Source organism: Panthera onca, chromosome B2 (genome assembly GCF_046562875.1).
Source record: "Panthera onca isolate mPanOnc1 chromosome B2, mPanOnc1 haplotype 2, whole genome shotgun sequence".
NCBI classification, from domain to species: Eukaryota; Metazoa; Chordata; class Mammalia; order Carnivora; family Felidae; genus Panthera; species Panthera onca.
In genome coordinates this window covers 129,052,872-129,075,222 of record NC_138343.1, presented here as the reverse complement: position 1 = coordinate 129,075,222, position 22,351 = coordinate 129,052,872, and the positions used below count along the sequence as shown (strand labels likewise).

Below are 22,351 nucleotides of genomic sequence, written 5' to 3'. Positions count from 1 at the left end.
AGAAGACTACACAGGGAATTATGGAGGGTTTAAGATTAAACACAGAGGTTTGGCGGGGGGGGGGGGGGGTCACTCTGAAGACGACACTCAATAAACACCTGAAGGGAGTGAGCAGTGCAGGTCAGTGGGGGACTGTTTTGGTCTTCAGCCAAAGGAGCAACAAGAGCCCTGGGTCAGGAGTGTGCAGGCCTGTTACCGCCTAGAACAACACAGGGGCGCCTGGGGGACTCCGTCAGTTAAGTGTCCGACTTCAGCTCAGCTCACGATCTCAGTTTGTGAGTTCGAGCCCCGCGTCGGGCCCTGTGATGACAGCTCAGAGCCTGGAGCCTGCTTTGGATTCTGTGTCTCCCTCTCTCTCTCTGCCCTTCCCCCACTCACACTCTCTCTCAAAAATAAATAAACATTAAAAAAAATTTTTTTTAAAGAACAACACAGAGGTGGTGGTGGTATAGAACCCAGGTGAGCCATGTTAAAAAATGTCCTTTTACTTAGCAACATCACAGTGGTCATAAACCACCATAACTCGTCGAGAGCAAACATAATACTATTTTGCTTAGACCTACTGGCTATTAATCTATTTTCTGATATATTAGAATGGTGTCTATAACATTCTGCCTAATGTCAAGTGCTGGGACATATCACATCCCAAGACACATCATGGGATGTGTCACATACTGTGACATGAGACTTCTGAGTTGTAGTTTAGGACTTTTTCACTTACGCCTTGCTGCTACTTTGAAGAAATTACTTAGCCCAAGCCAAAAAAACCTCTTCCTTTATTTTCAACACTGTTTCATCCTGACACACTGTCTTCTCGAACCATTCCCAATCGTTTTGCAAATTTACTAGACCAAGGAATGAAGGCCCTATCTCCACTGCTGTACTCAGACCGGACTTTGCACATTGTCAGAGTTCTCTAATCATGATGAATTTAGAAATATTCCCTCCTGGCAAGTAAGGTTCAAGCTCAAACTTAAAAGAGGGCTTTTCACTGGAAGGGAGGCAATATTATCTTTGGAAAAAATAAGGAAAGAAACTATAATAGAAAGAATTTGTCTCTCCTGAAGGACACTAATCTATAATTTAGAAAAATAGCACGTTTTACCAAATAAACACATGTACAATTTGAATTTATTTTTCTCTAAGTGAAAACTAAAACCCCATTGTTAAGTTTTCACAGATCAGGAAAAAAATGAATGGATTGGGCTTACAGGCCTGTAGGGAATCTTTTTCAAATGTCCCATTCCATTTTTAGCCCCTGATAAACAACTCATGAGGAATTTCAAAACTACAAAAGCTTTCTGGTGTGGTGACTTTATAAGCTTTGAGACTGGCAGTTCCTAGTCTGATTCTGAGAACTTCTTCAAAATATGACTTCTGATGAGAGGCAACAATATGGTCATGAGTGAATTCACATTGCCTTCATAGCATAATGTTGATCATAAGAAGAATGCCACATTTATTAAGGCAGCTCAGTGCAGAGGGGAAACACGTGTAGGTTTACCAGTCGTGTGCCTTGAACAAATAACTTCTCCTCTCCGAGCCTCTTTCCCTTTCCACAGATTAAAACATTCGGGAGATTATTAGCAGGATAAAATGAAATGGTTCTAGCACATAGGAAGTGCTTTAATGGTGGTTATGCCTTTCTGCTACTTGGAAGAAATTGTTTAGTTCTAGCAAGGAAAATTTCCCTTTTTTTTCTTTCCCAGCTTTATTGAGATATAATTGATTAGAACATTGTGAAGGTTTAAGGTGCACAACAGGATGGTTTGATACACATATATCTTGCAAAATAACTACCACAAAAAATGTTTACACGTCCATCACCTCACATAGTTACTTTTGGTGGGTGTGTGTGGTGAGGATATTTAAGATCTACTCTCTTAGCAAGTTTCAAGTATATAACACAATATTTTTAACAAAAGTCCCCATTCCCTACATTAGATCCCTGGCACTTACAGCTGGGAGTCTGTACCCTTTGACCATCATTTCCCCAACCCCACCTTCACCTAGGACAATCACCATTCTACTTCCTGTTCTTATGAGTTCAACTTCTTTTAGATTCCATATGTAAGTGTGATCACACGGTATTTATCTTTCTCTGTCTGAACTATCTCACTTAGGATAATGATCTTAATGTCCGTCCGTGTTGTCACAGAAGGCAGAATTTCCTTCTTTTCTATGGCTACATAACATTCCATCATGTCTATATGCAACGTCTTTAACTCTTCATCCAGCAGCAGACACTTAGCTTGTTGCCATGTCTTGGCTCTTCCGTTTTCTTCTCTTATTTTCCACACCATACCTGACACACTGCTATATCCCATTCTTAACCTCTTTTCAATTTCACAAGACCAGAGAAGGATGGCTCTAGACCGTCCTGTTGTAATCGTATCTGACTCTGTATATCAACAGAGTTATCAAATCCCGATAAATTGGGAAACGCTCCTTCTTGGCAAATAAGTGTTAACCTCAAACAAAACCACGTATCTTTACACCCAAAAGCAACACTGTATGTCACAGCTTTCGCCAACCGCCAACAAATCCCAAAGCCAACGGTGGTTCCCCCCTGGTCCCTCGTCCGATAGCCGACTCGCTCGCTCCGACTCACCTGGCCTAGCTGGGACCACAGTCGGGGATCCCAGGGCCCTGTTCTGCAGCAACACTCTCACGGCACTGGTTACAGTTGGCTCTTTTTTTGGGCTCATCTGAGCCCTAGCCTACAGGAAGAGCAAGAGAGACGGGGAACAATTCTGTAACCTCAGGTAGCACTCAGGAGGTAAAGCTGTTGCCACTTAACCAGTAGCAGATGGGGGTCAGCTCCAGGACATGCTGCACCCACGGGGAGGGGACACACGCACACCCTGTACCCTCGTTCGCCTGTCCTCCTGCTGGTTCTCAGAGTCACGTCTGGGTTTTGGCACTTGCACTCCATAATCAACCCCTGAGGGGAGTGGTGATACGTTAATCCTGTAAAATTCATTGTATGGAGACATAAGAAATCACTTAATGTCAATAAGGACAGTTATGGAACATTTTAGTCGTTCCTTTTACTTGAGGATGATTTTGTTTTTAAATCCACGAACGGAGAAGAAAAACAGACGTTGGCAGGCAGCATATGTTTTAAACACAGAATTCCATCATCTCCACACCACGCCCCTCCCTGCCGCGCAGCGGTAGCTGAACAGTTACATTAATACAGAATAAGGACCCGAAGGTCCTTCGGGGGCTTCCTACCTAGCTACCGGTCCCAACATCTCCATGGCAACTACTGCATAAAGATAACCTGCTACTCCAAGTGAGAGTTCTCACGTGGGCAAGGAGGGCCTCGGGGCTACAGCAGGCAGCTCATCCCCATGCAGACAAAGACAGCTATTTCCAGAGGCCCGTACTGGTCTCTTTTGGTGAAGGCTATAACACATTTTTAAAGTTGATTATGTTTAAAATAGAAACACATTTCAGCTGTGCTGTGAACAGCCCTTCAGAAGTAAAACGACCCCTCCCGTCTTGCTCCACTCTGAATGGGCCTCACTATTAGCCCGGCCCCTGAGTGGCGAAGCTGGCAGAAGACAAACAAGGGCTGCTGTTCAGATACACTCTACGGGGAGTTTCCTCAGAAAGCAGCTAATTTTTCTTCTGCGCTCCCAATCACCACTTAGTTCTGGAAAACAAGGAGAGGAACGGGGCCAAGTCACTGGTTACACTCAGGACGGCCAGCTGGCCTTCTTCAGGAATAAAAAGCACTTCCGTTTGCTGCTTCCCTGGGCTCCCTTTGGCCCCACTAATGTGACGAACTTCGTGAACTGGTTAGAACATTTCGAAGAAATGTAATGCGCCCTTCCCTGCTTTAGAAGGTATAGGTAGAGTTTTACTTAGAAAACTTTTCCGGGGCGCCCGGGGGGCTCGGTCGGTTGAGCATCCATCCGACTCTTGGTCCCGGCTCAGGTCATGATCTCACTGTTCGTGGGTTCAAGCCCCACGCCGGACTCTGTGCTGACAGCCTGCTTGGGATCCTCTTGCTCTCTCTCTCTGCCCCTCCCCCACTAGCGCTCACTGTCTCTCACACTCTCAAAAATAAATGAATAAACTTTTTAAAAAATTAAAAAAAAAAAAAAGAAATTTTAAGAAAGAAAACTTTTCCAACTCAGTTGAATTCAAGCCCAAAGCATCATATACCCCCCAGATTGTGGTGCCTGTCCCACTGACAAGAGAGGATGGCCAGAGAGGAGGAGGAGGGTGGGGCAGCGTAGAAAGAGGAAAGGCAGAGGAGACGTGTGTGCAAGCCACTTTGCTTATGGTGTCTATAATCCTCGCAACAATGTGGCAAAGTACAGATTACAGTGAGTCTCAAAGAATTTGTCTAAGTTTACCTACAGATAATAAATTAAAGAATTGAAAGTCAAACCCTAACTAGTGATTGCAGAATCTGGGTTCCTTCCACGTCGCACTGCTCCCATGCTATTGCAGGTATAAAGATTGAATCTCTACAACTATATTTATCATAACCACCCTGCCTGCTCCACCAACACATCTATCTCCTGCTTCCTGTGTTTCTTTATCTAGATGTATAGTATACTAACTTCTCAGGCTCCGAAGCTAAAATCCTTGTCAACCCCGATCCTCTTCTAGCCCATATCCAATCGGCGTCTCAGACCCCCCATTCTCAAATTCTTCCTCTGCATACAACCCGTTAGTCCTCTTTCTCTGGGCCCGCGTTCTTTATCGGTTGCTGGGACTCCTAACCGTGGCCAATCCATCTGACCACTAGTGGCAAAGGTGATCCTTCTAAGACACCAATTGTGTCACTCCAGTCTGCACTATTCAACCCATCGACACTGCCCACAGAATGACACAGGAGGCAGGTCACAACCAGACAGGAGAGCTAAGAAAGGCGATCTGCAGAGAGGGGAGCTAGCAGAAGCATGCCAGGAAGAAGGGACAAGTTGAGAAAGTGGAGAGGACGACTTCCTGGGTTCAGGGGGGACTTTCCAGTTCCTGTGTGAGGTCCTCAGATTTGAGGGCATCTCGCCACTTCCTCTGTTCCTCCTCTCTGAACTGACTCGAGTGGAAGCCCTTCTGGATCTGATGCCCCCTCACCTGCCCCTGCCCCCTCGCACATAGACACTCCTCAGGCCACAAACCGGACACTTTGTGTGTAATATCCTCCCCAACCCCCACTCCAGGCTGGTGAACCCATCTGATATTCAAGGAGAAATGCTGCTCTTCTTTGAAGGCTCCCATGGATCACACTGGCCTCTTCCTCCATAGCGCTCCTGCACAGGTCAAATCCCACAGCTTCCGACTGCCTCGTTTCCAAGCCCTCCTCCACCTCTGTTGAATTACAAATGCTGATCAATCAGCACCTAGCACAGTGTCTGGGACAGAGTAGACACTCAGTAACTGTCCAGTGTATACGGAGCCAGAGCTCAGAGTCCAGAGTCCGCGGGATATGCTACTGTGGGACAAGCTCCCACCCCCTATTACATACTGGATTTTGTGGAAATCTTTCTCAATGTTTCATACCCTCAAGTATTCAGACCAGTTTAATCTTTCCTTGGCATCGGAGTCATGTTATGAGACTAACAGTCTCCATAGTATATCGTAAGTTATATCCCTGGGGCCGCTGATGTGTGTGAAGCTGTTTGCCGGACCTCAGTTCTGTTTTCATAAGTCTGTTGTCTTCCGGATCAGCCCGTCCATTTACTTACCCGGACCTATTTGTAACAGCCTGTTTCCATTCATTTACTTTACCTTGCTGATTCTATGGCTTTAAAGAAAAGGCTGCAGACCCCTCCTCTATCAGAGAACAACACACACGACCTACAGAACAGGTCTTCCTTACGACAGCTTGCCCACTCGGCCAGCCCCGCTTCAGGTTCGCAGTGCTTTTCTGGATGGCTAAGGCTGATAGTCACTGTTGCATACATGCACAGGGTTTTACCGTAACACTACAGAAACACTACTTATATATTCAAGGCTTCATCCTGAGAAGCTTCAAACACTGTAGAAATATTTTTTTCTATAATATCCAAAGGTGTTGCTAGCTAGAAAGCATGCCTCAAAAGAAGCCAACTTCCATGAGGACGAATGACAGTGAGTAGTGACCTTGATCCTTATACTTCTGGGGATGGGTAATTTAGGTTTCCTAGCAAACCCTACCTGCTCACCCCGAGCACGCAAGGGCACAGAGCCAACACCTGGGGAGAGATAGTTACCTGCACCCTGGATGCCATTTTGGCTGCTGTCTGGGCTGGATCAAAGACTCGGCGAGAAGACTGATCCTTGCAGAAATTAATATGCCGACTGGCTGCGGTTTCATTAAACCTCCTCATACAGTATGGGCACTGAATATAATCTAAATGCAAAGATAACAACAAAAGGCAATCAATGTTTCAAAAACAACTCTGGAATGGGCTATATGAAATGAAATAAATGAGATATGACCTCTGCTCCAACATAAAAGAGCAAAAGTCTCAGACTATGGTTTGAGACAGCGTTATGCCCGAGGGAAAGGTGTGCAAGGGCGGAAATAAAGGACAGAGCATGGGGAGACATCTTTCTCCTCTATACATTTATTTCAATTAAATGTGTCTCTTTAAAATGTTTATGTGGTATTTTCTTTTTTTTTTTATTTAAAAAAAAATTTTTTTTAACGTTTATTTATTTTTGAGACAGAGAGAGACAGAGCATGAACGGGGGAGGGTCAGAGAGAGGGAGGCACAGAATCTGAAACAGGCTCCAGGCTCTGAGCGGTCAGCACAGAGCCTGACGCGGGGCTCGAACTCATGGACCGCGAGATCATGACCTGAGCCGAAGTCGGACGCTTAACCGACTGAGCCACCCAGGCGCCCCATATGTGGTATTTTCTTAGACAATAGACTCATTATATTTAGGCACTTCTCAATTAAATGAGATATTCAGTGAATCCTTATATAAAGGAAACAGTCCTGGGATCACAGACGGTTGGTATTGATGACGGTGAAGGACACAGAAGATGAAAAGCCCAGGCTGTGGTACTGGGTGGGACGGAAGGTCACCAGAGAGGTTATGGAGCTCCTCTTGCTCTTTATAGAAGGAGGAAGGTGTTTCAAATTTGTGGGTTTGGGGGTGGGATTTGAAGTCAGTGTCGCTGGCAGAAAAACACATGACTTCTGCAGTGGTTGATTTTTTTTTTTTTTTTACTCAACTCCTAAATAAGGAGGCAAATAATAAGTTCAGGAAGGAGGTAAAGGAAAAAGAAAAAGGTGGGGTTCAAAAAGGAGAAAGGGGAAAGCAGGAGGAGTGGTAGGAAAGCTTCAGGGTCAGAACGTCCCGGGCAGCTCTGTGGGCACCAGGACCCTCTGTGCTGCTGCCCACTGCTCTCTCTCCGTTTGGCCCTTGTTTGTAATGACTAACCAGTGAGCGAAATGGGATGTGCCAGAACCACGGCCTTTGTAGAATGAAGAGACGCTCAGAGCAAAGCCATTTTGGAGCCCACCCCTCTGAAGTAAGCCGGAGAGTGAGATTTTGTTTTTGTTTTGTTTTAGGCACTGGTAAGGGATGACAAAGTGGATAGGAGCACTAGAAGAGAGTAACACTCCCCTCCCCCCCTGCCAGGAAAGATCTGAGACAGCACCGACCTTATATAGTCACCCACATCCACATCTACACGGGTGCATGACTATTTGAAGCAGTGATGTCTTCAAGATTAAGAGTCTTTTTGAAGGCATCTTTTAAAACAACTTGGGAGAGTTTTGTTTGAACAAATCATTTCCTAGAATGAATACTAGTAAAATGTAATAATTGGCATATATAAGAAATTGGAATATAACAGATGAGCACTTAGCCTAACCTTTTATTTCACATCCTAGAAGGCAGTGTGTAATCATCAGTTCAATCTGTATTGAACACCTATTACGTGCCCGGCACTGGTTTATAGTTGGGGGCACAACGACTCTGCAGAAACAAAGTTTTCCCACAGTGGTGAAGGTTTTTCCCTTGAACAAAATAAAATAGGGCAGCATTGGGAAATGATGAAGGCCCTGCAGCCTGCCTGACTGGTTTTGAACCTGAGCTCTTCACCTGCTACATGCGTGAACATCGGCAAGTTACTCAATATCCCTTAAGCTTCGATTTCCCCAGTCCCTACACAGCACCTATTTCATCAGGCTGTTGTGAAAGTTAACTCAGATAAGTCACACTAGGGCTCAGTACAGTGGGCAGGTGGAACATCCTATTACTATAAGGAAACAGGCCCAGCAAGCTTGCGTTTCCAACTACCAAACAGGAATGAAACTGCTTATAAAAGTAAAATTGAAAGTGCATTATTGTGCAGAATTCATGGTGGTGATGGAGAAAGCAAACCTAGAACTCTTCTCTTGCTTTGGTGGTTTCTTGAGTTTTACCAGCTGAGAGTCAAGGCTTTGATCAGAAATGCTGTTACCACAAACCCTACTCAGTTTGTGCAAAGACAGTGATCATGGCAGTGACTAGATGGCTTCTTCACTCCCACTTGTTCGTTCATTGATTCACTGCCACCCTTCTGTGTGGCGCTGTATGCCATCAGGGACACAACAAAGCTGAGGTGTATTTCCCTGCCAACAAAAATCTCAGAGAAAACTAGAAGGCTAGGCAAAGAAGTAGACAAGTGCCAGTCATGATGTAAGCTTCTAAGGAAGCACTGGGTCCTCCAGGGTCCCAGAGGAGGGACAGGAAGCCAAGACTTAAAGGGGCAGAGGAAGGGGTGGCTTGGGTGGCTCAGCTGATTAAGCACCCAACTTCCACTCAGGTCATGATCTCACGGCTCCTGAGTTCGAGACCCACATCGGGCTCTGTGCTAACAGCTCAGAGCCTGGAGCCTGCTGCAGATTCTGTGTGTCTCTCTCTCTCTCTCTGCTGCTTCCCCACTTGTGCTCTGTCTCTCTCTCTCTCTCTCTCAAAAATAAACAAACATTAAAATAATAATAAAGGGGCAAAGAAAACTTCAAATACTCTGAGAATGGAAAAAAATAGTTTTGCAACAATAATCTGAACAGAGCATGACTGGTTTACATGGTCCACCGTCATCTCAATCTGAGTCCCCTCTTCCTCTATCAATAATGGTGTCGTGGGGCGCCTGGGTGGCTTAGTAGTTAAGCGTCCGACTTTGGCTCAGGTCACGATCTCGCGGTTTGTGAGTTCGAGCCCGCGCTGGGCTGACAGCTCAGAGCCTGGAGGCTGCTTCAGATTCTGTGTCTCCCTCTCTCTCTGACCCTCCCCCGTTCATGCTCTGTCTCTCTCTGTCTCAAAAATAAATAAACATTTAAAAAAATTTAAAAAAAATAATGGTGTCATAAAAGTCACTATGTGCTAGTTATTTCCAAAGTAATGATCTTTAAAGTCTGACTACAGATGGGTTCTTAGGACGACTATGGGAAAGGTGGCCAGATCTCAAAAACATTCAGCAAGCATCATTTTTAAAATGTAAGCATTGTGTTGAGTGTCCATGTCTATGAAGCCTGTGAAATGGGCACTAAATGTCCCAGGCCTCACTGAAAATCTCAACGGCAAATATTCTCTATCATTGTTCCTATAAAGTATCACAGCATCCTGGAAAGTTGAATGATTAGCACATTTACTTAAGTTGGGAAGAATTACAATAAATATACGCATGTCACAAAAACTGAGTCATGAAATCAGGAATCATGCTGAGAAAACAAGGAAATGATCTGCAAACTCATGCATACTAGGCCGCATTATATATAACCCCAGTTATAACTGTATATGTTTTCTAGTATTTAAGACTGAGAATATATGGACTAATATAAAATCCTCACATAGTCTAATGGAATAGTAATGAAAAATGTGCTATTTTAGATAATCGTTTTGTTTGGTGCATAAAATTATACTAAGGGCACAGGGAAGAATTTAATTATAAAGCTATGTTTTAGCATAAGAACATGAGGGCAGAAAAATAAACTGTACACGGGATGAGACCTTACAAAGAGAATTATTTATTTTAAGGAAACAATAATCCCCACATTTTAAATCCAATGTGGAAATTAGAGAAATCCACACAGCAGGACAGCTGACATAGTTTCGTTTATTTGACTAAAGAACTATAAAGTAGCCATCAACCCTGTAGCTTCTGCTATTAACAGGAAATACTGCTCATAAAAGATTTTTTTTGTTATATAAGGCTTGTTGCCAAAGTATTATCAAAATCACAGCCATAGATCTTTCTACTTTCACATTATTTTAAGCTATATTTTCATTAGCACCCAGCAAAAGTGAAGCAATTATTAAGATTATTTTCTGGCACACCAGCACACCCACAACAGTTGTGGCCAGGCCTCTTAGCCAGCTGCGCTGGGAGCTAATCCCACCCACCAGCACGCCCACAGCAGCTGCAGCCAAGCTGCTCGGCCAGCTATGCCAAGGGCCAGCCTCGCCCAGCAGTGCACTCACAGCAGTTACGGCCCAGTCACAACGAGAGGGCACAAGCAGCCCACAGAGAGCACACTCCTGGAGCTCCTGGTTCTGGTGACCAGGGCGGATTGCACTATTGGGTCCTATAGGCCTTCTACACAAGACATCTACCTTCCTTCAAGACCAGGAAACATAAGTGACCTACCAAATACATAGAAACAAACACAGAGAATAAGAAAAAAAAGACAGAGAATATATGCCAAACAACAAAAAATAAAAAAACAGACAAAATCTCAAAAACACACACAACTAAACAAAATGGAGATGAGCAATCTCCCTGATAAAAAGTTCAAAGTGATGTTAACAAGGATGCTCACTGGACTTGAGAGAAGAGTGGATGAAGTCCATGATAACTTCAACAAAGACAAAGAAAATGTAAGAACCAATCAGAGAATAGAATAACAAAATGAAAAATGCACTAGAGGGAATCAACATAGATTAGAGGATGCAGAAGAATGGATCAACAATCTGGAAGACATGGTAGTGGAAATCACCCAAACTGAACAGCAAAAATAAAAAATAATTTTTAAAAATGAGGATAGGTTGGGGCACCTGGGTGGTTCAGTCAGTTAAGCATCTGACTCTTGATTTTGGCTCAGGTTATGATCTCACAGTCATGAGATCGAGCCCCATGTCAGGCCCCATGCTGGTTGTGAAGACTATAAGATTCTCTCTCTCCCTTTCTCTCTGCCTCTCTCTCTCTCTTTCTTTCTCTCTCTCTCTCTCTCTCAAAAGAAAAAAAAAATGAGGATAGGTTAAGGAACTTCTGGGACAACATCAAGCATTTTAACATTCATATCATGGGGGGCCCAGAAGGAGGAAAGCAAGAAAAAAGGGCAGAAAATTTACTGAAGAAATAAATAATTTTGAATAATTTCTTCAATAATATTGAAGAAACTTCCCTAACCTTGGGATGAAAACTGACATCCAGGTCCAGGAATCACACAGAGTCCCAAATAAGATGAACCCAAAGAAGTCTACTAAGATGAGTAATAATTAAAATGTCAACAATCACAGATAAAGGAAGATTCTTAACAGCAGCAACAGGAAAGCAACTAGTTACATACAAGGGAATCCTCCACATAAGGCTATCTCCTGATTTTTTAGTTTCTGCTAAAACTAAAGTCATTTAGTCATTAAAGTTATTCTGCAGAAACTTTGAAAGCTAAAAAGGGGTGGCATGATCTATATTCAAAGGGCTGAAAGGAAAAAAAACCTATAACCAAGAATACTCTACCTGGCAAGGTTATCATTCAGAATTAAAGGACGGATAAAGAGTTTCCCAAACAAAAGTTAGAGTTCATCACCACTAAATTGGCCTTACAAGAAATGTTAAAAGGGCTTAAGTGTAAAATAAAAGGCCATAAGAAAGTAAGAAAATTATGAAAAAAACAGTTTCACTGGTAAAAGCAAACATATAGTAAAGGTCAATCACTTATAAAGCTAGTATGAAAGTTAAAACACAAAAGTAGTTAAATCAGTTACATCTACAACAACATGCTACTACTAAACAACCAATGGATCAACAAAGAAATCAAAAAGGAAATCAAAACACACCCTGAAACAAATGAATTTGAAAACACAATGTTTCAAAATCTTTGAGAGGCAGCAAAAGCAGCTCTAAGAAGGAAGTTTACAGCAATATAGCTTACCTCAAGAAGAAAAATATCAAATAAGTTATCTAACCTTATACCTAAAGGAACTACAGAAAGAACAAACAAAGCCCAAGTTAATAGAAGGAAATAATAAAAGTCAGAGCAGAAATAAATGAAATTAGGACTAAAAAAGCAATAGAGAAGATCAATGAAAATAAAAGATGATTCTTTGAAGAGATAAACAAAATGAACAAACTTTTAGTCAGACTCATCAAGGAAAAAGGAGAACTCAAATAAAATTAGAAATGAAAGAGGAGAAGGTACAACCAACAATATAAAGATACAAAGAATTATAAGGAACTACTATTGAAAATTATATGCCAACAAACTGGACAACTTAGAAGAAATGGATAAATTTCTAGAAGCATGAAATCTTCCAAGACTGAATCATGAAGATATAGAAAATCTGAACAGACCATTTACCAGTAATGAAATTGAATCAGCAGGGGCGCGTGGGTGGCTCTGTCAGTTGAACATCTGACTTCCACTTAGGTCATGATCTTGCAGATTGTGAGTTCAAGCCCTGCATCGGGCTCTGTGCTGACAGCTAAGAGCCTGGAACCTGCTTCAGATTCTGTGTCTCCCTCTCTCTCTGCCTTTCATCTACTTGCTTGCTCTCTGTCTCTCAAAAACAAACATTAAAAAAAAGTTAAAAAAAAAAAAAAAAAGAAATTGAATCAGCAATCCAAAAACCCTGAACAAAAGTCCAGGATCAAATGAATTTGCAGGTGAATTCTACCAAACATTTAAAGAAGAGTTAATATCTACCTTTCTCAAACCATTCCAAAATACTGAGGAGAAAGACATGCTTCCAAATTCCTTCTATGAGGCCAGCAACCTGATACCAAAACCAAAGCTACGACCAAAAAAAAAAAAAAAAAAATTATAAGCCAATATCTCTAATCAAATTTAAAGCAAAAATCCTCAACAAAATATTAGCAAACCAAATTCAAATTAATTCACATTAAAATAAGTAAGTCACAGAGAGGAAAAATACAGCATAGGGAATATAGTCAGTTAACACCAATAATTTTGTATGATGACAGATGGTGACTACACTTACCATGGTGAGCACTGAGTAATATACTGAATTGTTGAATCAATATGCTGCACACCTGAAACTAATATAATATTGTATGTTAACTACATCAATAAAAATAACTAAATAAAAATAAAAAATGTTTAAAAGATCATATACCACAATCAAGTGGGATTTATTCCCTGGGATGCAAGGATGGTTCAATATCTGCAAATTAATCAATGTGATACAACATGTTTAAAAAAATGAAGGAAAAAATCCTTCAAATAATCCTTTCAATAGAGGAAGAAAAAGCATTTGACAAAATTCAACATCCATTTATAATAAAAACTCTCAACAAAATGGGTACAGAGGGAACATACCTCAACATAATAAATGCCATATATGGCAAACAAAGAGCTAGCATCATACTCAATGGTGAAAGGTTGAGAGCTTTTCCCCTTAAATCAGGAACAAGACAAAGATGTCCACTCTCACAAGTTTTGTTCAACATACTACAAGAAGTCCTAGCCACAGAAAACAGACAAGAAAAAGAAATAAGAGACATGTAACTTGGTAAGGAAGAAATAAAACTGTCACTATTTGCAGATGACATACTATATACATAGAAAACCCTAAAGACTGTTAGAACTAGTAAATTAATTCAGTAAAGTTACAAGATACAAAATTCATATGCAGGAATCTGTTGCATTTCTATGCACTTTAAATGAAGTAACAGAAAGAGAAATTAAGAAAACAATCCCACTTACAACTTCATCAAAAAGAATAAAATAAATAGGAATATATTTAACCAAGAAGGTGAAAGACCTGTACTCTGATAACTATAAAATACTGATTAAAGAAACTGAAGACAACACAAATAAATGGAAAGATACACCACGCTCGTGGAATGAAAAATTTAATATTGTTAAAATGTCTATAATATCCAAAGCAATCTACAGATTCAATACAATTCCTAACAAATTATCACTAGCATTTTTCATAAATCTAGCATTTTCACAGATCTAGAATAACAAAATTTTTATGGAACCACCAAAGACCCTGAATAGCCAAAGAAATCTTGAGAAAGAAGAACAAAGCTAGAGATATCACAATCCCAGATTTCAAACTCTATTACAAAGCTCTAATAATCAAAACAGTACAGTCCTGTAACAAAAACAGACACAATGGAACAGAATAGAGAGAAGAAGGCAAGAATATACAGTAGGGAAAAGACAATCTCTTCAACAAATGGTGTTGGGAAAACTGGATGGATACACACAAAAGAATGAGAATAGGCCATTTTTTTTTTTTAACACCATATACAAAAATAAACTCAAAATGAATTAAAAACCTAAATGTAAGACCTGAAACCATAAAAGTTCTAAAAGAAAACACAGGCAATAAACTCTTGGACATAGGAGTTAGTAATATATTTTTGGATCTGTCTCCTTAGACAAGGGCAACAAAACCAAAAATAAACTGGGACTATATCAAACTAAAAAATTTTGCACAAAGAAAGAAACCATGAACAAGACAAAAAGACAACCTACTGATTGGGAGAAGATATCTGAAAATGATATATCTGATAAGGGGTTAGTATCTAAAATATATAAAGAACTCCCAGAACTCAACACCAAAAAAATCTGATTAAAAAATGAACACAAGACCTGAATAGTCATTTTTCCAAAGAAGACATACAGAAGGCTAACAGGCACATGAAAAGATGCTCAACATCACTAATCAGGGAAATGCAAATCAAAACCAAAATAAAATATTACTTTACACTTGTCAGAAGGGCTAGAATAAAAAAAGACAGGAAAAAACAAGTGTTGATGAGGATGCAGAGAAAGGTAACCCCCAAGCACTATTGGTGGGACTAGAAACTGATGCAGCCACTGTGTAAAAGAACATGGAGATTCCTCAAAAAATTAAAAATATAAATACCAGGGGCGCCTGGATGGTTCAAGCTAACTCTTGAGTTCGGCTCAGGTCATGATTTTATGGTTGTGAAATCAAGCCCCGCCTTGGGCTCAGCACAGAGCATGGAGCCTACTTGGGATTCTCAGTCTCCACTCTCAAAAAAAATAAATGAACATATATATATATATATATGGAGAGAAAGAGATAGAGAGGGAAGGAGGGAGGGAGGGGGAGAGGGAAAGAGTGAGAGAGGGAGAGCGAGGGAGGGAGGGAGAGGGAGAGAGAGAGAGACACCATATAATCCAGTAATTCCATTTCTGGATATTTACCCAAAGAAATGAAAACACTAATTTAACATGGATGGACCTAGAGGGTAATAAAACAGAGAAAGATAAATAGCGTATGATTTCACTTATACATGTAATCTAAAAAACAAATGAACAAACAAAAAACAGAAACAGACTTATAAATACAAAAAACAAAGTGGTGGTTGCCAGCAGGGGAGGGAGGTGCGGGGATGAGCAAAATAGGTAAAAGGGATTAAGAGGTAAAAACTTCCAGTTACAATATAAGTAAATCACCCTTTCAATAAAGGATGAATCTTAAATAGTAATCCTAAACAAAGGATAAAGAAAAAAGGTCACCTCACCAAAAAAATATGTTTTTTAATTTTATAAAAGGAATCTGTAAGTTTCCTCACATTAGAAAACAAAACAAACACCAGACGCAATACAAAAAGCATTACCGAAAGCATCCTATCCTACTCCTTTTCTGCTTCCTCTGGTAAGAAAGAAAGAAAGAAAGAAAGAAAGAAAGAAAGAAAGAAAGAAAGAAAGAAAGAAAAAGAAAGGAAGGAAGGAAGGAAGGAAGAAAAAAGGCAGATTAAATTAATCAAGGAAAACTAACACAAGAACAGAAAATTAGGACGTGCTCTGTCAATGGGTAAAAGACCAACAACACCCACAATGATGGATCTCAACACTATTATAGTGGCCCAAGTAAAATATACTTTATTTTTCACATAGAGCTCTAAAATTTCATTCATTCAGCAACTGAAATAATCTCCTGTGTTAAGAATAGTCAAGGTAAGCTCTTTTCACACTGGAAAATTATTACAGCCAACATAATCCTTTACTCCACATTCCTGTGCACTTCAGTACCAAATAGTTTCATATTCCCCTCAAAACTTAAAAATAAGTAAGAAGTAAATCAGTCATGGGGATAAAAAGTATAGTGTAGAGAATGTAGTCAATGATATTGTAGTAAATTTGTATGGTGACAGATGTTAATTACACTCAACGTGGTGAGCATTTTGTAATGTATACAAATGTCGAATCACTAATGTGAACTAATTTACATGAAGTAAAATACACCTATTTTAAGCATACCGGCCAGTGAGTTTTAATAAACGTACACATTTGTGTAACCACTTCATTTAAAACACAGAACTGTTCCCCTCATGCCCCTTTTCAGTCAATATTCCCCCAAACCCAGTCTCAATCAATCAAAACTCCATTTTCTATTACTAAAGTTTTGGGTTTTTTTGTTTTGTTTTTGAGAGAGAGACAGCATGAGCACATGAGGGGGGTGAGGGACAGAGCAAGAGAGAGAGAGAGACTGAATCTTAAGCAGGCTCCATGCTCAGTGTGGAGCCCAACGTGGGGCTTGCTCCCACAACCCTGGGATCATGACCTGAGCTGAAATCAAAAGTGCGACATGCAACCAACTGAGCCACCAGGCACCCTTCCTGCCACTCAAGTTTTATCTGTTGTATAGTTTCACATAAGAGAATACCCATGTTGCTGCTTATATGGTAGCACTTTCTTCTTACTGTGGAGTTGTATTCTGTTTTGTAAATAATTACACAATTTTTGTATCTACTCACTTGCTGATGGACGTTTGTGGAGGGTTTTTCCCCCAGTTTATGCTATATAGAGCTACTATGAACATTAATATATAAGTCTTTTCTAAGGACATGTTTCCAGTTTTTTGCAAAAATACCTAGGTATAGAATTGCTCTATAAATAAGCGTATGTTTAACTTAAGAAAATACCAGTGCAGAGTAGCTGTCCTATTTTACACTCCCTTCAGCAGTGGGAGACTTCCAGCTGTTCCACATCCTTGCTATCATTTGTATTGTCAGTCCTTAATTTTAGCCATCAAGTGGGTATGTGGTAGTATCTCACCGTAGTTGTAATTCATATTTCCTTGACAGAAATGACGTTAAGTATCTTTTTATGTGCTTATTGGCCATTATTCTGTGATGTATCTGTTCAAATACATCTCTCACCTTTTTTCTTACTGGGTTGTCTTCTTGAATTTCAAGAGTTCTTTATATATTCTTGATATGAGTCCTTTGTCAGTATGTATTATGAGTATTATCTCTCAGCCTGTGGCTTGCCTTTGCACTCTCTTAATGGTGTCTCTCAAGACTAAAATTTTTAATTTTGGTGAAGCCCAATTTATCAATTTCCTTTTTAAAAATCTGTACATTGTATGTCCCGCTCAAGAAATCTTGGTTGACTCTTAGATCAAAGATTTTTGGTTTTTCTAGAAATCTTATTGTTGTAGCACTTATAAGGTCAATGTTCCATTGTGAATTAATTTCTGTCAGTTAATTTTTGTCAATTAATTTTTGTATAAGGATCATGACTCATTTTCTCCAAATGAATATTTGTGTCAAAAATCAATCGCCCATACATGGATCTACATGCAGATACTCTTTTCTGTTCAATTGATACACCAACATCAAATTACTGAATAACTCTAACATCATAATAAGTCTTGACATCAGGTAGTGTAAGTCCTCCAATTTTTTCCTTTTTTTCCAAACTATCTTGGCTATTCCAGATCCTTCGAATTTCCATATAATTTTAAAGTCAACTGGTGAATTCCTACGTGGCAAAGAAAACTTGCAGGGGTTTTTACTGGAATTACACTGAATCCATAGATCAATTTGGGAAGAACTGACATGGTAACATAATACTGAGTCTTTCAAATCATGAAAATGGTAAATCTCTCCATTTATTTTGGTCTTTTTAAATTTCTCTGAACAGTGTTTCCTGGTTTTCATTTTTCAAGTCTTACACATATTTTGTTAAACATACCCCTAAGTAGGGGCACCTGGGTGGCTCAGTCGGTTAAGCGTCTGATTTCGGCTCAGGTCATGATCTCATGGTCTGTGAGTTCGAGCCCCACGTCGGGCTCTGTGCTGACAGCTCAGAGCCTGGAGCCTGCTTCAGATTCTGTGTCTCCCTCTCTCTCTGACCCTCCCCCATTCATGCTCTGTCTCTCTCTGTCCCAAAAATAAATAAGCATTAAAAAAAAATTTTTTTTTAAAAACCTTTAAAAAAAAAAAAAACATATCCCTAAGTACTAATGCTTTTTCGTAATTGTAAACATATATTTTTTTTAACATTTATTTATTACTGAAAGAGAGAGAGCATGAGCATGGGAGGGGCAGAGAGAGGAGGAGACACAGAATCTGAAGGAGGCTCCAGGCTCTGAACTGTCAGCACAGAGCCTGACGCAGGGCTCGAACCCGCAAACCCAGGGAGATCATGACCTGAGCCGAAGTCAGATGCTTAACCGACTGAGCCACCCAGGCGCCCCAATTGTAAACATATTTTTAATTTCATTTTTTAATTGTTTATGCCTAGTATATAAAAATATAAATTTATGTATATTGACTTTATATCCTGAAAAGTGTGTTAAATGAACTTTTAACTCCAGTAGCTTTCTTACAGTTTCCTAAGATTTTCTATATTTACTCATTCATGGTTATGTTGTCTATGAAGAAAGACAGTTTTACCTCTTCCTCTCCAATAATTTATTTCCTTATTTCGGTGGGTACTACATCTTTAGTACAGTATTGAACAGAAGTGGTCAGAAAAGACATCCTTGCTTTTTCTCATCTCAGTGGGAAAGTGTTCAGTTTTTCATCAAGTGTAATGTTAACTGCAGATTGTTCAAAAATGTCCTTTTATTGAGGTGTTTCCCTTCTATTTCTACCTTTCTAAGAATTTTCTTATATAAACATGTACAGGGGTTGCATTTTGTCACAGGCTTTTCCTGTATCTAGTGGGATAATCATATGCTTTTACAAATATTTTGTTAATATGGTGAACTACATTTACTATTTTCTTCCCTCTACTTAACTGAGGTGTAATTTGTTCTTGAAACTTTTTAAAGAGGAAACATATAAAGCAATTGGTTTAAACGTTTTTTTTCTTTTCTAGTTATAAGCTTTTTTTAAAGCTATAAACCTCCTCCTTGCACTGTTATAGCTGAATCCCACAAATTGTGATGTTTTCATTACCATTCAGTTCAAAATATTTTCCCATTTCTCTTACGATTTCTTCTTAAATCCATGCATTAAGAAAAGCTGATAATTTCCAAATATTAGGAAATTTTCTAGATATATTTTCATCATAAATTTCAACTTAATTCTGCTGTGTCAAGTAACAATCTGCATGATGTCTCAATCCTTTTACATTTACTGAAACTTACTTTGTGGCCCTACACATGGTCTATCCTGGACAAATGCTCCATGTGTACTTAAAAAGAATTATATTCTGCTGTTGCTACACGTCACATTATAGCTTTAGATATCAATTAGGTCAAACTGGTTGATACTGTTGTTCACATTAGAAAATGTCCTACGTCCTTACTGATTTTCCTGTTGCTTATTTTATTAGCTGCTAAGAAAGGAACACTAAAATCTCCAAATATAACTGTGAATCTGTCTAGAGTTTTGTCAGTTTTTGTTTTATGTTCTCTGAACTCTGTTACTAGGTACATAAACATTTTGGACTGATAGGCCTTCTTGATGAATATGTATTTTTAATCATTACTCTTGTTAATAACACTTGACATTTGCTTTGCCTGATATTAATATTAGCATTCAGGTTTTATGATTATTATTTGCATGTATATCTTTCCCCATGCTTTTAACATGCCAGTCTATAGTTGTTTTGACATTGCTGGTGTTTATTTCTCCTTTTATCTTTTTATCCAAGAGGGAAGGCACAGATCGTAAATGTATGTCTACACGAAATGTTTACAAGCTGCACACACCCATGTAATCCAGCCCGGATCAAGACACAGAACATTCTCAGCAATGTTCCTCATGTCCACTCCTGCTCATCCCCACCCCTCCAAGGAAAACCGCTGACTGACTTCCAACCTCAGAGGTCCAAACTTGAAGTTTCTAAAACATCTGAGTTTCTGGTATTTATAAATCAGGAAATCTGCATTTCTGACATCCTTTGAGAAATGAGATATGGCAACCCTGGTATATGTCCCCTTGAGGCGGCAGCAGCCTGCTAACATAGGAGCAGCTGTCCTGAGAGTGTGGTCTCTGTAGGCCTACCTGGGTCACCTCCTTGTTTGCTCACCTGCCTGGCACATTTATTTACATCTTGCTATTTAAAGTGTGTTTCTTGTGGAAAGTATATAATTGGACCTTGCTTTATTATTCAGTCTGACAATCGGCTTTTTATCTGAAGGGTTTAGGTCATTTATACACAACTATCCATATGGTTGGGTTTAAGTTTACCATCTTGCTATTTGTCTTTATCCCATCTTTTCTTTGTTGTTCCCCCCCCCCCCTTTTCCTATCTTCTCTTAGATTGAATTTTCTTCCATTTTATCTCCACTCCACCTATTGTCTTATTACTGATATGTCAATATTTTTGTGTGTTTACTCTAGGGTTTATAATAGACATCTTTAAGATATAATATTCTACCTTCAAACAATACTACACCTATTCATGTATAATGGGTACTAAACTTATCATGTACAATACACAGAAAACTTTCAACAATGTATGTCCATTTTCCTTACTTAACCTTATTGTATTGTTTTCATACATTTCACCACTTCCACATGCATAATCCTCACAATATGTTATTATTTATGTTTTAAGTAGCCAGTTATAACTCTCAGATAACATTTACTCAATGGAAAACAAGACAAGGATATCTGCTTTCACCACTGCTGTACAATATAGTATTGGAAGTTCTAACCAGAGGATTTAGACATGAAAAAGAAATAAAAGAGACAAACTGGAGAGGAAGAAGTAAAATTACATCAGTTCACAAATGACATAATTTTATATGTAGAAAACCCTGAAAATTCCACACCAAAAAAACAAACAAACAAAAAAACTGTTAGAGCTAACAAAATTCAACTGAGTTGTAGGATACAAAATTAATACCCTCAAATCAGTCGTACTTCTATATACTAGCAATGAACAATCTGAAAATAAACTTAACAATTCCATTTACAATAACATCAAAAATAATAAAATAGGAATAAATCAAACCAAAGGGGTAAAAGACTTGTACGTTCTTATACCTAGTCAATGAAATGTTGATGATAGAAATTAAAAAGAAAATAAATAAATGAAAAGACATTGCATGTTCATGGACTGTAAAACAATTTTGTTAAGATGATAACACTACTCAAAGCAAGGTACAGATTTAATGCAATCCCTATAAAAATCCCAGTGGCATTTTCAGAAACAACAAAAAAGAATCCATCCTAAAAATTCATATACAATCTCAGAGGTCCCCAAATAACCAAAACAATCTTGGAGGACTTTCAACACTTACTACAAATTTACTAGAGTAGTCAAAACAGGGTGTTACTGGCATAAAGACAGACATATAGAAAAACAGACTAGAGTAGCTCAGAAATAAACCTTCACATATATGGTCAAATGACTTTTTATAAGGGTGCCAAGATCACTCAATAGGGAAAGGATAGTCTTTTCAACAAACAGTGCTGAGAAAACTAGATACCCACATGTAAAACTAGATATGCAACTTCCAATGAAGCTGGGATCTTACCTTATGCCACATACAGAATTAACTCCACCTGGCTCAAATACAAAACTGTAAAAGCTGAAAATATAAAACTCTTAGAAGAAAGCACATGGGGAAGGCTTCGTGACATGGATTTTGCAATGATTTTTTGGATCTGACAATCAAAAGCTAGGAAACAAAAGAAAAATAAACTGCACTCTTATCAAAATTAAAAAAATTTTTGTGTATCAAAGGATACCATCAAGAAAGTGTAAAGACAAAAAAAAAGTGAAAAGAAAGTCTACAGAATGGGAGAAAATACTTGAAAATCTTATATCTGATAGGGATTAATATTAATATTAATCTAATAGAGTCTCTAGCCCTAATTTCCAATTTACAGAAAAACAGAGGATAGAGGAACAAGTTAAACATTAGCCTGAGTAAAAAAAACCAGACAAATCTAGAACAAGAGATATCCTAAAAGATGTCCTAAAAGATATCC

At 39.2% G+C, this 22,351-nt stretch overlaps 1 protein-coding gene across 5 annotated transcripts in view; it reads right to left on the bottom strand.

Annotated features, from left to right (window-relative positions):
* ZC2HC1B (zinc finger C2HC-type containing 1B) overlaps positions 1-22,351 on the bottom strand; it is a 43,669-nt gene that overhangs the window by 7,284 nt on the left and 14,034 nt on the right. For 4 of the 5 annotated variants that reach the window (XR_014137727.1, XR_014137728.1, XM_060614465.3 and 1 more), the window contains 2 exons: positions 6,216-6,355; positions 2,612-2,720 (listed from right to left, as the gene is read on the bottom strand). Coding sequence is in view for 3 of the 5 variants with exons in the window: in XM_060614465.3 (XP_060470448.2) it covers positions 2,612-2,720; positions 6,216-6,355 (249 nt within the window). In the remaining 2 variants the exon portion in view is untranslated. Of the gene's footprint in view, positions 1-2,611; positions 2,721-4,139; positions 5,332-6,215; positions 6,356-22,351 lie in introns of those variants that run through there. The other variant, XM_060614467.3, reaches the window with a different exon arrangement.